This window comes from Pollachius pollachius (assembly GCF_949987615.1).
Source record: "Pollachius pollachius genome assembly, chromosome: 9".
Lineage (NCBI taxonomy): Eukaryota > Metazoa > Chordata > Actinopteri > Gadiformes > Gadidae > Pollachius > Pollachius pollachius.
This window is the reverse complement of record NC_136942.1, coordinates 8,897,784-8,911,381: the sequence shown is the minus strand read 5'-3', so window position 1 is coordinate 8,911,381 and position 13,598 is coordinate 8,897,784. Positions and strand designations below refer to the sequence as shown.

Sequence of the window (13,598 nt, the reverse complement as noted above, 5' to 3'; positions counted from 1 at the left end):
TCTTGTTCTTAGCAGAATCCATGTCACTATAAAAGCACAACGCAATCCTCCACTGCCATTCATTCATTTCTACCAAAAATCGGTTGCTCTGACGCTTCTGTAACCACCTGTTACAGAAACAACGGTTCACTGGTCTTTCCTCAGATTCAGGTTTATTATCAGACAGCTCATCTATCCCACTACTTGTTTTATATCCCCGTCTCGTCGACAATGCAGTGCAGCGGTCATTTCCCTGACTAAATATAGCATTAGATAAGGTGCTGTGGACACAACAGCACATGGTCCCTTGCTCCCAGCCATAGGAGCCCTCCACTCCGGTCCGTGGGCTCCGCCTCTCTCGGCACCAACACCCGATCCCACGTCCGACTCCCCGGCCACCCCCTCCAGCCTGCACGCCTCCTCCGTCTCCCTCTCCCCGGACCCAGATTCCGTGCTACCAGCTACCCAACTAGTACAAAAAATGATTCACTTGGAACGCCACACTACTTTTAACCGGAGAAAATAGGCATGATGTGTCTTTAGAGACGAGGAAAGTACCCAGTCTGGGACCAGAGCGCATAACTTTGTTTTGGCTCGAGCCAACCGGCCCGCCGTGGGGCGCATCGAGGGCAGGCCGATCGGATCAGAAGATGTGGATCTGGTACCTTCTGCTTGGTTCTGGGTCGGGCTCAAGCATCGTCGGTAAGTTTATAACGTCCCGGTGAACGTATATCGCTGTCCCGGAGCCCCGCTGCGTTTCTCTACGCGCTGTCGCCGTTACAACGCATTTAAAGGCGCAGGAGCGCTTTAGAGAAACAATGCACAATCTCAGAAGTTGGATTTATCGTGTTGTGATGTTGTGGCTGTGGAATGTGTGATGCTGCCGCCACTTGAATACATTGTATACGTCTCATAGCCTTTTATCTGTTCCTCCTACGACCACCCCGGAGACACATTGGCCGGAACTCTGCGCTCAGACCCTCTGCGCAGCACTACCACCACCACCACCTTTGTGAGCGAGAAGAAAGATTTGCTGTTAAATCATGGCAAAATATTTGCGACTAATCTATAGAATCGCCCCCATTGAGCCAGTCAGATAGAGTGGGCTGTATGGACTGTCTAAGAAATGGCCAAAGGTTGTTGACAAGTTGGCGTTGACAAGTCAATCTGTCCTGCCGTCCCCAGACATGGCAGCTGGAGTTCCAGTGCAGGGCCGCCCCCAGACATGGCAGCTGGGGCGCCAGAGGCTCGCAAAGGCACCCAGCATCAGCTTACAGTAAACCAAGCAGTAGTAGTATATTAGCCTCCGCTGTAGTGTTAACATGTCATTCCAATGTGTGACAGTGAACTCGATGACTCCTCACAAAGAAACACATCCACTGATATTTGAGTGAACAGGCGGTCCCTGACTTTATTTGTCCCAGAATGGAAGTTGGTCGTTCAGTTCATCAGGCAATCACAATACAAACAAGACTTTACCCACCAACCAATATAATATAATGGGCTCTGCCATTTGGTAGACTCTTTTATCCAAGGCATGTTATTATACTGTGAGTGCATGCATTCTTAGAAACGGGTCCCCTCAGTGGGCATCAAACTTCTAACCCTGGCAGTGTTAATGCCATGCTTGGTTAATTGAGCTGCACAGGTTGTTTAAACGGGGTAAACAGTAGGTTTGACTCCGTTCCTACAGGGCGTCCCATCGCCCTTTTATGAGTTTAACGGATGCGCTGATATCAATATTTGGTTTTCATATCGACTGTTTAGAAAGCAAGGCCTTCTAGACATTTAACTGATTCATTTATGATGCAAGTAAACATTCAGCAGTTAATCCGTTACCTGGCCAGTTTACAATGTAAGTTTCTGACTGAAGGCCTAAATATATATCTTTGGGCTTGTCAGAGATTCACTAATATTGGTGCCAGAAGTTTGACAGTGCTACAGCCAAACTCTTCAATGAGTTCTTCAGCCAAACTTCTGGGGAGAGACGGCACTACGCCTGGGCTTCAGACCAGAAGGTGTGTGGGGTGTTCCGCAGGGTTTCCTGTTTGATTACGGATATGTTCCCCTGAAGATAAACTCATCGAAGTGTATAATTTGGAGGTTTCAGAAGATGATTTTAACAAGGGTATTTCTATTGTGGCCAGCCTGCTACATTGGTTTGATTTTAAAACTTTTACAGAGACGTTCTCTAAGGACGTTAGTGACCAGACGGGATGTTTCAATTTGTCTTCCCACCTGCTACGCGACAGGTGGAGTGTACCAGTGCTGGGCAAGTTTACGTTTGCTTTTGGCCCGAGCAGGGATGCCGGCAGTGGGAAGACGATCCTATCGTTTTAGCTATGAGTCCTGTTCTGGATCCTAGATTCATGTTGGTTCCAGCGGTCAGGTTGTTCCCAGTCGAGACCTGTTCCATGTAACGCTCTTCTATGCATCCCCGCCCCCAGCAGCGTGATTTGTCAAACTACATTTGAGGCAAAACAAAATGAACACCTCATTAATTGAGGTTTGGCCTCATCTGCCGTCAGACCTTAAACTTGCGAGGATGGCTGCTGGATTTGCGAGATAGTACTACTAGATAGCAAGCCATATGCTCAAAAAGACATGCTAGCCTTGAATCCCAAAGATGATTGACATCCAGAAGGGAATGCTCTTCTCTTTGAGCTTCTCTGATAGGTAAGAAGGAGTGGACCTTGCTATAAAGCTTGAGAACGGAATACCTCTCTGTACTTCTGCTGCTCTGTACTCACTCACAGTATGTCCGTTTGTCCATGTTAATAATATGTTTGAGCACCATTCTAATTGCTTAATTTTGTTCCAGTAATCGTACCTACTGCATCTTTAATACTCTATTCACATTTACTAAAAATCTCCATCTTTTCTCCAGTGTTTTTTTATCTTGCTTTCTATAGTATCTTGTGTTGTCTCTGCTGGTACTAACACACTTGCCATATATATTGGTTTTAGTGTGCGTGTGTGTGTGTGTGTGTGTGTGTGTGTGTGTGTGTGTGTGTGTGTGTGTGTCTGTGTCTGTGTCTGTGTCTGTGTGTTTGCGTGTGTGTATGTCTCATACCAACTCACTTTTCAGTTGATGGTCATATTTGCTTATGATTTATCTTCATCTACTTGTATAGGACATAAAACACAAGGAATAACTAGTTGTAGTAATTATATCATAACAGTGAACAGAATGACATTAATTATTCTTGAATTTATTGTATCAATTAATTAACTGTTTAAACATGCACTGCTGAACTCATTACATTTCTTTAATTTCATGAATATTTTTAATCGGTTAGTCAATTGTTTAGTTTGTTAATTAGTTTGCCCTTTGGATTTCAGCAAGACAGACGACAACAGAATGAACAGCAACAAAGACGTGCATTCAATTGCAAAAAGAAGTTAAAGTAAAAGTGAGCCCTCTGTTTCAGCTCAAATTCAAACAAATTCAAACATTTAGATTTGAACAATTTAAAGTTCTAGGAAGGATGTTGGAGCGTGTTATCCCCTAGGTTACGACCCACGGCAACTTTGTGCTACTTTCATTTAAGCTAATACCATTGCTGTGAACGAGCGTTACGATGAGTCATGTTGTTTATGAAATGCGGGACACCCCAGTGGAGTTATACTACAAGTGTCCGAGAAGACCAACCATCTCTCGGACGCGGCCATGAACCGCCGCTCAGACGGAGCTCCACAAGACCACACACAACGTGGCGCCAGCTTCCTCTCTGAGCACAGGGTTCCTTTGGTCGTATCAATGACGCTCTCTAAATGATGGTTTTGTATTAGTAATAGTGACAAAATGTCAAAGGTAACTATGTTGACGATCAAACAAGGCATATAAGCACGTTAACAAAGTAAAAAACGATTTTGGGTTGACAGCCTTCCTTTAAAGGGGACATCTCATACCACCAGGTGTGAGTGTGATTAGCCATTACAAGCAGGTTTGAAAATGTGCAGCATTGTGACATCACAGGTTGGCGTGTCCATCTATCCGTCACACATCTAGATGGACACGCCCACCTGTGATGTCACAATGCTGCACATTTTCAAACCTGCTTGTACTGGCTAATCACACTCACACCTGGTGGTATGAGATGTCCCCTTTAAAAGTGATCTACTGCTGTCCATCCACCCTGCTGGTGTGGAGGAGGGCTACATCTTAATGTTGTGGTTCTTCCCTGGCTGACCAAATGATATCCAATAATACTCAGCTGTTGAAATACAATTTGTTGTTACTTTCTTTAATTGGCTCTCAGCCATGCACTCTAGGTATTGTCAGACTGAGGAGAGGAAGGTGAAAATATGTTGATTAGGATATGAGGAATGGTAATTGGAGCTGCAGAGTCAATATTTTTACTGTTGCTTTTATATTTATATTATGTCAATATCTTATTTTGTTTTGGGTCGTAAGCAGCAAACTACCTTAACCAACTCAGTCTGACACATTCAGTATTTTTTTTTAAGTAAAGGTGTTAATATTCTGTAATAATTCCCAGCAAGCAAATTAACATATATTATATATATCTCTTCAGCCAAGCTTGTGTTGCATATCTGCTCAGTGCGCCCGGGGGAGGGGTGAGGAAGAGTTCTAGACGCAAGAGAGAAGGGTTGAGGAGAAACCAGAGAGAGAGAAGAGAAAGGTCAGAGAGAGAGAGACAGATTGGGAAATAGACAGTAGGTGAGGGGAAGGAAAAGTTAAATTGGCTCAGTTTTTGTTTTCTGGCCTGGTTGGTCTGCTTCCAATCATAGTCACATTGAGGGGCCGCCAAGGATTATCCAGTGCAGTGTGTGTATGTGTGTGTGAACACACGTGCGTGTGCTTGTGTGTATGTGTGGAGCCCAGAGCTCTTAAACAAAGCCACATGACTAGAGTCACATTTCAGACATGGCCAACAGCACAAATATAACTGGACACATTCTGAACCGAACTGGCCCAACATTATCTTTTATTTACAACACACAGCCAGGGGCAGTCCTCTGTGCTAGTGCCCTCATCCATGAAAATACAGTAAATCAATACTGTGTTTGTTTCCTCACCTGGCAAGAAGGGTCTCTCCCCAGGGTCTCTCTGATCTATAAGTCATGCGGTGGGCTCTTTGATGGTGCCAGGGGATATAGTATGCAGCAAGCGACAGGTGCAGAAACACCAGCATCGAAATACCAGGGAAACATAAAGGCTGATGGCTAGGGGGATTTATTATACCATGTTGTTTTCTGTGGTTGTTTTCTTCTCTTCTTTCATTGTTTTCCTCCCTCCAGTCCTCTAGATCAAGCCCAGTCAAACGGGCTGATTTCGGCATGGCTGCAGTTTTTAAAACACTCACGCGAACACGTGTCTGCTTTTTCAAGGTCATACCCGGCGTGCCGCCAGCGCCGGGTTATATTTTGATTGATGCGCTCATCCCGTCTGCCGGTGGACTGGCGTTGGCGTGTTGCTTTTATCCCACGTGCTGTGATCGGCTCCTTAGGGAGTCTCATGGGGGACTGCGAGAGACCGCCTTCCTTCGTCTCCGCCATCCACAATGCGATCTTAAAAACAGCACCATCCCTCACCGAGTGAGGCTGCCAATGTAGCGTTCAGTTTACCTTTTTTTCGTCCTAGAACATCAAATGTGAATGAAAAATGACATGGGTTTGATGTCTGTGCATATACATGTTAGGAGCAAAAAATTAAAGATGAAGCCGGTTTCGAGAATTAGAGTGCTATTTGCTATTCACGGAACTGTTGTGAGCAATTTTTAGCCAGCAAGACATTAAGGAACAACCAAATTGGTTTTCATTTTTCAAACACAAATACAAATGGATGCTGCAGTCACTAGTAATTCCAAACTCTTTGTTTGCTGCCTAATGGAACTATTCCGACACTTGTTTGTGGCTTGGTTGCTCTGAGCACATCAGACAAAACAATCTTTATACAAAAGGTCGTCCAAGGTGGTTGGTGAAGAGAAATGGCATGATCAAGAGGTTTTCGTTGCCTTTGCCCGTTTATCTTGCCAAGTCATCAGGCATCAGTTATAGGCCCTGGTGAGCACCATGCCTGACTTCACAGCCCCTATTGCTTACTGTCCGGCCCTCATGGCATCCATGTCGTCACGCACCCCTCCCACTTTGATGCACCTCCGTTGTGCTGTTTGTGAGGGAGGACAGATATCTCTGTATGCTGCCCCGTGCTGATGACAGCGTGCCCGGAAGGGGGACTGTCGATTGGCTGACATGCCTTGCAGCTCTCCCCGCCCCCTACTCTCTGAGCCAGAGTCGTTTACTGTGCTCGGTCACGTCATCGCCGTGGTGACGGGGAGAACAACAGCAGGCTATTTTGGACGACACTCCCAGCATCCTCTCTGTCAATCCGAACAAACACACCTCCTTAAAGGTCAACCAAAACGTGGGAGAGGGAGAGAGACGGAGAGAGAGGGAGAGACAGAGAGAGACAGAGAGAGATAGAGAGACAGAGTGGGAGACAGAGAGAGAGAGCGTCAGGGGATCTCATTGTTTTGTTTGCAGACCCGGGGATATAACAAGTTAGAGAGAAAGTACGTTTTGATTTCAAATATTTACACTGCCACGAGTGGCTGACTCTATCAGAAATTGAAATGTGGGCTACAATTATAAAGACACACAAAACAATTTGCATGTCTTAGGGCCTGTGTCTAATGGTAATCTTGGCTGCAGTGTTATTGCCTTGATGGGGAATTATGACAAATCAACTTTGTTGCACACGTAATGAAAGGCTGCATCTATCATCATCAGTGGTTCTTGTTTAAGAATGGTGACAGATTCATTATTGTAATGAGTAGCCAGCTTTATAGCCTGGCTCTGGTCACTGTAATTACGTTATTCTTCTTCCAAACATCTAATCACATTCAGTGTTTTTGTTTTTTCTTTGACCAGAAAGTTTCTTGATTGCAATTTCAGAAAAAAAGAGACTAGCTCTTTGCACATGCAGGCGTTGCTGTCTGCCTCGTGTTATGGTGAAGGGGGGACGACTTGTTCTCAACCACTGCGAATAAATACGCTCATGGAAGTAAAGAAGACAGATTAGTCGTAATTAGTGCAAAGAGAGTTTGAGAGATGTGCTAAAATGTGTAAATCAATGACAACAAACAAATCCAATGACCAAAATGAGAATATTAGTATCGTTAATCCATCTTTGTATTTGATTTTACCTAAGTTTCTTAAGAAAGCTGTGTTTCTTTAATGTTCAAATTACCTTAAAAAAAAGTTAGCATTTTTGTCCATATAATAAGAAAACAAGGTGGTTCTCACAATGGGGACTTTTATTGTTTCCATTTTCCTCCCTCACAAGTAAGTGATTGTTTGACTATAATTAAGATATGGGGGGGTCAAAGTCCAGATCACACAGTGCACAGGAGGAAACTTCTCTCGACATAATGACCCCTTCTGCACACCCACGTACCCTTACCATTCATCATGTATGAAGATCTCATCCCCTCTGTATCTCTCTAATCATGAAACAGCTGTGTTTGTTTCGCTAGCCTCCACCCTGTCCTCTAGGCTGCAGGCCTCTGGCCTCAGTGGTTGTTTTATCGGTGAGTACATGGGACATGCCCTGATTCATCTCAATGGCTTCATTCTGTCTCAGGAACAAACCGTTCCTTCATAGCCTGGTGTCTGCAGAGCAGCAGGGCTGGACCGCATGGCTCTTGGACTGAGGCTGTCTGGGTGGATACCTATCAGTACACGCAGTATGTTTGTGTCTGTGTGTGTTTGTGTATCTGTGTGTGTGTGTCTGTGTGTGCATGTTTGTGTGTGTGCTTGTTCTTTAGTGTGTGTATGTTTGTTTGTGTGCTTGTTCTTTAGTGTGTGTGTGTGTGTGTGTGTGTTTGTGTGTGTGTGTGTGTGTGTAAATTCATGCATGTGCATGCATGTGTGTTGGTGTGTGCGTGTGCGTGAGTTTACACTTGCATGTGCATACGTGTGTGTGTGTGTGTGTGTGTGTGTGTGTGTGCGTATGTTTGTGTGTGTGCACGACTCACCTGCACAAACAGGCCGTCTCCCCCGATTCCCATCATAAAAAGCCCATCATCATGTCTATCCCTGCTGGCAGGCCGCTGGTGTTATTATGCGCTAGCTGACGCGCGGCTAGGCCCCCGTCTCGCGGGTGGGACTCCAATCTGGGGAGCAGCGGAGCTATTATGCACACTCGATGACGCTCCTGTGGGCGGCTGCGACGACGAACAAATAAGATCAATCTCAAGCCAGCAGACTGGAAATAATTGCCTCGTTGTCACAATTATTTTCCGAGCGTTGACTTTAACACCGGGCGCGCTGCGAATTGAGGTTCCCATTACGGTGTGTGTGCCCCTGAGGAGCACGCCCATTAGGGTGCTCTCCGGTCGGAGGCCCTCCTCCTCGTGGGTAATGGATGGTGAGGAGCGTCACAGTGGTCAGAGGTGCCGCTGGCTGGAGGGAGACGAGGAGGAGGAGATGCCAGGTGTCAACGTGGGACTGAATCTTAATGTCCCCATCCAACAGCAGAGCCTTACACTTTCTCCTTATCTTGTTTGTGCAGTTTCAGTTCTGCCTGCTTGTGTGTTTGAGATTGTGTGTGTTTGTTTGAGTGTGTGTGTGTGTGTGTGTGTGTGTGTGTGTTTGAGTTTGTGTGAGATTGTGTGTGTGCGGGTCAGCATATACATGCATGTGTGCATGCGTGTGTGTGTGTGTGTGTCTGTGCATGCGTGTGTGCAACATCTGTACAGGGTAATCCTTTTCTTAGAGGTGCTTATCATCATTAGGAATGAATAATCCTTTTCCACCCGCTGTTTGAACAGCCAGACTTGTCAGCCTCACCTGCCTGGCTAGCCTAGCCGCCTCGCTAGCCCAGCTCAAAGGCGGAGCTCACGTTAATTAGCCTTAATGTAGCTGTCGCTTCCCCCGTCAACCGCAGTTTAGCGTAGGCAAATGGCTGCAGAGTCACATTCTCTCAGCAGTCCAGTTCTTCTGAGGAGGACGTTATTAGATAAGATGTTACTTTATTCGTCCCAGAAGGGATATCCAGGTGTCACAGCGGCAAGTTAGGGACAGCAGAAGTAGATATTAAAGAGAGTGTCAAAAAGAGAGATTAAAAGTAAAAACTGCACCAAAGTACTTTTTTTCTTCCTCTCAAATGTGTTTTTTAAATGTGTTGTTTTACTGATTGCAAAGAAATGACTCATTCCGGGTACGGCTGGCTTGACAGTTAACAGATGGTTCCAGCAAATCACTCTTTTACTGGTGATTACATAATTTGATATATGGATTATTTATAACAGCCAAGTGCATATGTATACTTTGTCTCCTGCTGCAGTAACACACATCAGAGCTAGAATACGTAGAGTTATCTCATAGGTTCCAAATCATTTCGGCTTGTCAGTGGCTTACAATCTTGATTTGAAATATCAAGAGGCTGCTAGAAGCCTCTATGTACGTCTATACTAGTACATATATGTGCCTAGAGGGAGAGAGAGAGAGAGAGAAAGAGTCAGAGGGAGAGAGAGCGGTAGAGATGGGGAGGAGAGCGCGAGCGAGTCCACTAGTGGTCTGGTTCACCACTAAGGCACGTCTATGAGTCTGTGGGGGCTCTTAGCGGCGGGCAGGGCTAATTGGGTATGTCCCAGTGTACCCGTGCTAATGAGTAGCCACAAGCCCTGTAACTTCTCACGTTCTCTTTTTATAAACTGGGCACTGATGTCCTCTACCAAATGTCTTGGCGATAGGATGGGGGATCGGAGAGCCATGAAAGTGTGGAGAATTAAGTATAGAACCAAGAAGGACGTGTGAGGGGCCTGTGACGGGAATCTCTCCGGTTCGCTTCACATTATCGCCGTGTCTGAAGGGTATTGTTTGAATGATTATTTTGACCATGCCTTTTTGCTCGGTGGACATATTCTCTTCATATGCCTTTGAGAAATGAAGTGATTTAGCAACATAAAAAAAATGAAATAAGTTTCATTTTATTATCGAGAATTAACTGAAGTTGACTTTAGGCGAGACACACTTTAGCTAGTACAGCCCCCGCTTCTTAAAATGAATCCTACTGAAAGCCTTGCCGTATTTAAATTCTGTTTGGATCTCAGAAGATGTGTTAAAAAGGAGCGGTGCTTTCTAGATCAGTGAAGGCCTTTGAAAACGCTCTCACTGAGGGAAAAGTTCCCTTAGCCGCGCCGCTCCGGACGGGGGCAGCGAGGAGAGGGGGGCAGCGAGGGGGGCAGCGAGGAGAGGGGAGCAGCGAGGAGAGGGGAGCAGCGAGGGGGGCAGCGAGGAGAGGGGAGCAGCGAGGAGAGGGGAGCAGCGAGGAGAGGGGAGCAGCGAGGGGGGCAGCGAGGAGAGGGGAGCAGCGAGGGGAGCAGCGAGGGGAGCAGCGAGGGGGGCAGCGAGGAGAGGGGAGCAGCGAGGAGAGGGGAGCAGCGAGGAGAGGGGAGCAGCGAGGAGAGGGGAGCAGCGAGGGGAGCAGCGAGGAGAGGGGAGCAGCGAGGGGGGCAGCGAGGAGAGGGGAGCAGCGAGGGGAGCAGCGAGGAGAGGGGAGCAGCGAGGGGAGCAGCGAGGAGAGGGGAGCAGCGAGGAGAGGGGAGCAGCGAGGGGGGCAGCGAGGAGAGGGGAGCAGCGAGGGGAGCAGCGAGGGGAGGGGAGCAGCGAGGGGAGCAGCGAGGAGAGGGGAGCAGCGAGGAGAGGGGGGCAGCGAGGAGAGGGGGGCAGCGAGGAGAGGGGAGCAGCGAGGGGAGCAGCGAGGGGAGGGGAGCAGCGAGGGGAGCAGCGAGGAGAGGGGAGCAGCGAGGAGAGGGGGGCAGCGAGGAGAGGGGAGCAGCGAGGGGAGCAGCGGGGGGGGCAGCGAGGAGAGGGGAGCAGCGAGGAGAGGGGAGCAGCGAGGGGAGCAGCGAGGAGAGGGGAGCAGCGGTAAAAATGGCGTGAGATTCCCTTGGGCGTTTCATGGGTGCTTTGTCCGACATGGGTGAGGAACTCATCTTCCCCGGAGCTGGCCTTCAACGCCTCATTAGGATGGATTATGATGACTTCCTCCTTGGATGACCTCTGCAGTCAAACACACGCTCCTTCCTCCACGCATACGCATGCACACACGCAAGTGCATGCACACTCATACATATGCATGCATACATGCATAAGCACTCACTGTTACTCTCACTCAGGAAGAAACAAGTACACCCATGTATTCACATAGTAAACATACACATAAACACACAAATTCATACACACACACACACACACACATGCATGTGCACATGCATATGCACAGAAACACACATACACACACTGTTACTCTCAAACAGGAAGAAACAAGTGCACAGATGTATTCATTCACATAGTACAGGTACACATAAACACACACACATTCACATTCACACACACACACACGCACACGCACACACACACACTGGGAGGTTTCTCAAGGACACTATGGAGCAGTAATCATGCTTCATTGATCCACATGATCGGTTGTCCAATAAGAAAGTCATTCACTGAATGCGGCAAAATTTCCTCAGCTAATACACCTTCCAAGAAATACAGCTCCAAGAAAAGTATTGCATTAATAGTCTAGTATTTTAAAACTTTCAAATAATCGTTTCCTCGCCTGGACCTCAAAAGATGTTTCAGGATGGATTACATTTTATGGAAGTCTACAAAACTGAAAATGGACTTCTAAGGCCATTTGCATGTTGCTAGACCAAGGACAATTTGTGTGTGGGCGGAAAAATCCTCCATACACATTCGGTTACCTTTGACTGAAGACCAAAGAGTCCTCTGAGAGGTGCATTTATACTCATTTGCAGGGCTTGTATTTAGAGGCACGGCGGCCAGGGCCCAGTGCTCGGGGCCATGTATCTCTGTCAGCTCGTGTCCCATCGGTCCCCAGCTGGTGCCCATGGTTAGGGAAGAGAAATGAGGCAGCCAGCATCAATGTTCCTTTCATCGGAGGCCGGCTCCCCACTCCCTACCTTCAATATCTAAGTCACTATCCATCGTGAAGCGATGCGTGTCGTTATGCTCCATTTTCAATCCCAACGTTATCGTTTCTACCGATATCTATCTGCGGTGTCTTTGAACAATGTATCGTGTGACGGTTATTTTTTTGATTCACTACAGGTTAAAAAGGGTTATTTTTCCTTTCCTTACCACACATTTAGAAAATCATTGTGATTTAGTTTGGATTAATCAATGTACTATTGGAACTGGATCAGAACCAGATCCAGTCTAAGCTAGCTAAGAACCGGTTTGAACTGACTCAGTGCTTGCACAGAATTAAGTGGCACCGATGATTAACGAGGCCCATCGACACACTCATTTCAGCAAGAGCTACTGTTGTGTACACACACGCACACACACATTCAAAACACACATACACACACATTAACACACACACACGCACACATTGAAACACCATTCAATTCTCAACCAAATTAACACCTGTGCCACGTCTTGACGAAACAATCGATGAAAACATAAAGTGTGTTTTCAGAAGGACAGTGTAATGGAGCGATGGAGTGAGTCTGTGAGAGAGGGAGAGAGAGCGAGCCAATAAGAGCGAGACCCTTCCCCCTGGTTGTCATTTCAGCTGAACCAGCGCTGGTCACAGAGAGAGTTATATCACACGCGTTCTCATTACTGCTCCACCTGTCCCCCTTGGCCCTGTCTCCAGGTCACCCTGACAGAGGGCCTGTTTATGATGGCCCGGCTCGGTCCAAGAAGGACTCACCCCCCCTTAATTGGATGACCTTTCGGTTGGTGTTAGTTAACAGAGCCGTAATGTTTCCAATGATGGATCGTCTCGCATGTCACTTTTTATGCACAACATAAAGTCAGGTTATTTTCGCTCCTTTACATGGGTACTTATTTTCAGCGAATAGAGGAGTCAACTCTTTTATGATGGGTAACTGTGTGATGGAGAGAGAGAGAGAGAGAGAAAGAGAGAGAGAGTTGTTTAGTTGTTTCCGAAGGTTTTGGTTATTATCGATGAACAGAAAACGGTTGAATCTTAAAAATGTCTCTCTCCCTGACGACCTGATGTTTGCAAGGCAAGTCATCAAGACGATAATATAGTAAACCGTTCTTCATCATCGCTGGAGGTGTGCCACACCCACTTCCCTTTAATCAGCCCCTGTGATTCATTCTGGGTCTCACCTTTAGCTCTGCGTTTTAATGCACCCAGTGAGGTGAAACTGGGAGCTACCGCAGGGCGTCTTATTGGCCCAGGCTCGTGTGACGAGCATCTTGAGTCTGGAGCTGTCACAACTTCGTCCTGGCCTGTCTTCTTCCTGTCGTGCCTCTCGTTCACGGGCCTCGCAGTGGATGGAGAGGGGGTGATGGGGAGAGAGGAGGTGTGAGGGGGGGAGAGGGGGTGATGGGGAGAGAGGGGATTTTTGGGGGAGAGGGGGTGATGGGGAGAGAGGGGATTTTGGGGGGAGAGGGGTTGTGGTGGGGGGAGAGGGGTTGTGGTGGGGGGAGAGGGGGTGATGGGGAGAGAGGGGTTGTGGTGGGGGGAGAGGGGTTGTGGTGGGGGGAGAGAGGGGGTGATGGGGAGAGAGGGCTAGAGGCTAGCTCATGGGTATTGTTGATGTGGGGGAGGAGGGGACTGGCTTGTGATGGAGGGGAGGAGGGAG

General features: G+C 47.3%; 1 protein-coding gene across 2 annotated transcripts in view; it reads left to right on the top strand.

Annotated features, from left to right (window-relative positions):
• The first annotated feature begins 454 nt into the window (after positions 1 to 454).
• Positions 455 to 13,598, top strand: part of ldlrad3 (low density lipoprotein receptor class A domain containing 3) — a 66,999-nt gene continuing 53,855 nt past the window's right edge. For both annotated transcript variants that reach the window (XM_079742969.1, XM_079742968.1), the window contains exon 1: positions 455 to 681. In XM_079742969.1, coding sequence (XP_079599095.1) covers positions 630 to 681 — 52 coding nt within the window. In that variant the 5' untranslated portion in view covers positions 455 to 629. The remainder of the gene's footprint in view (positions 682 to 13,598) is intronic.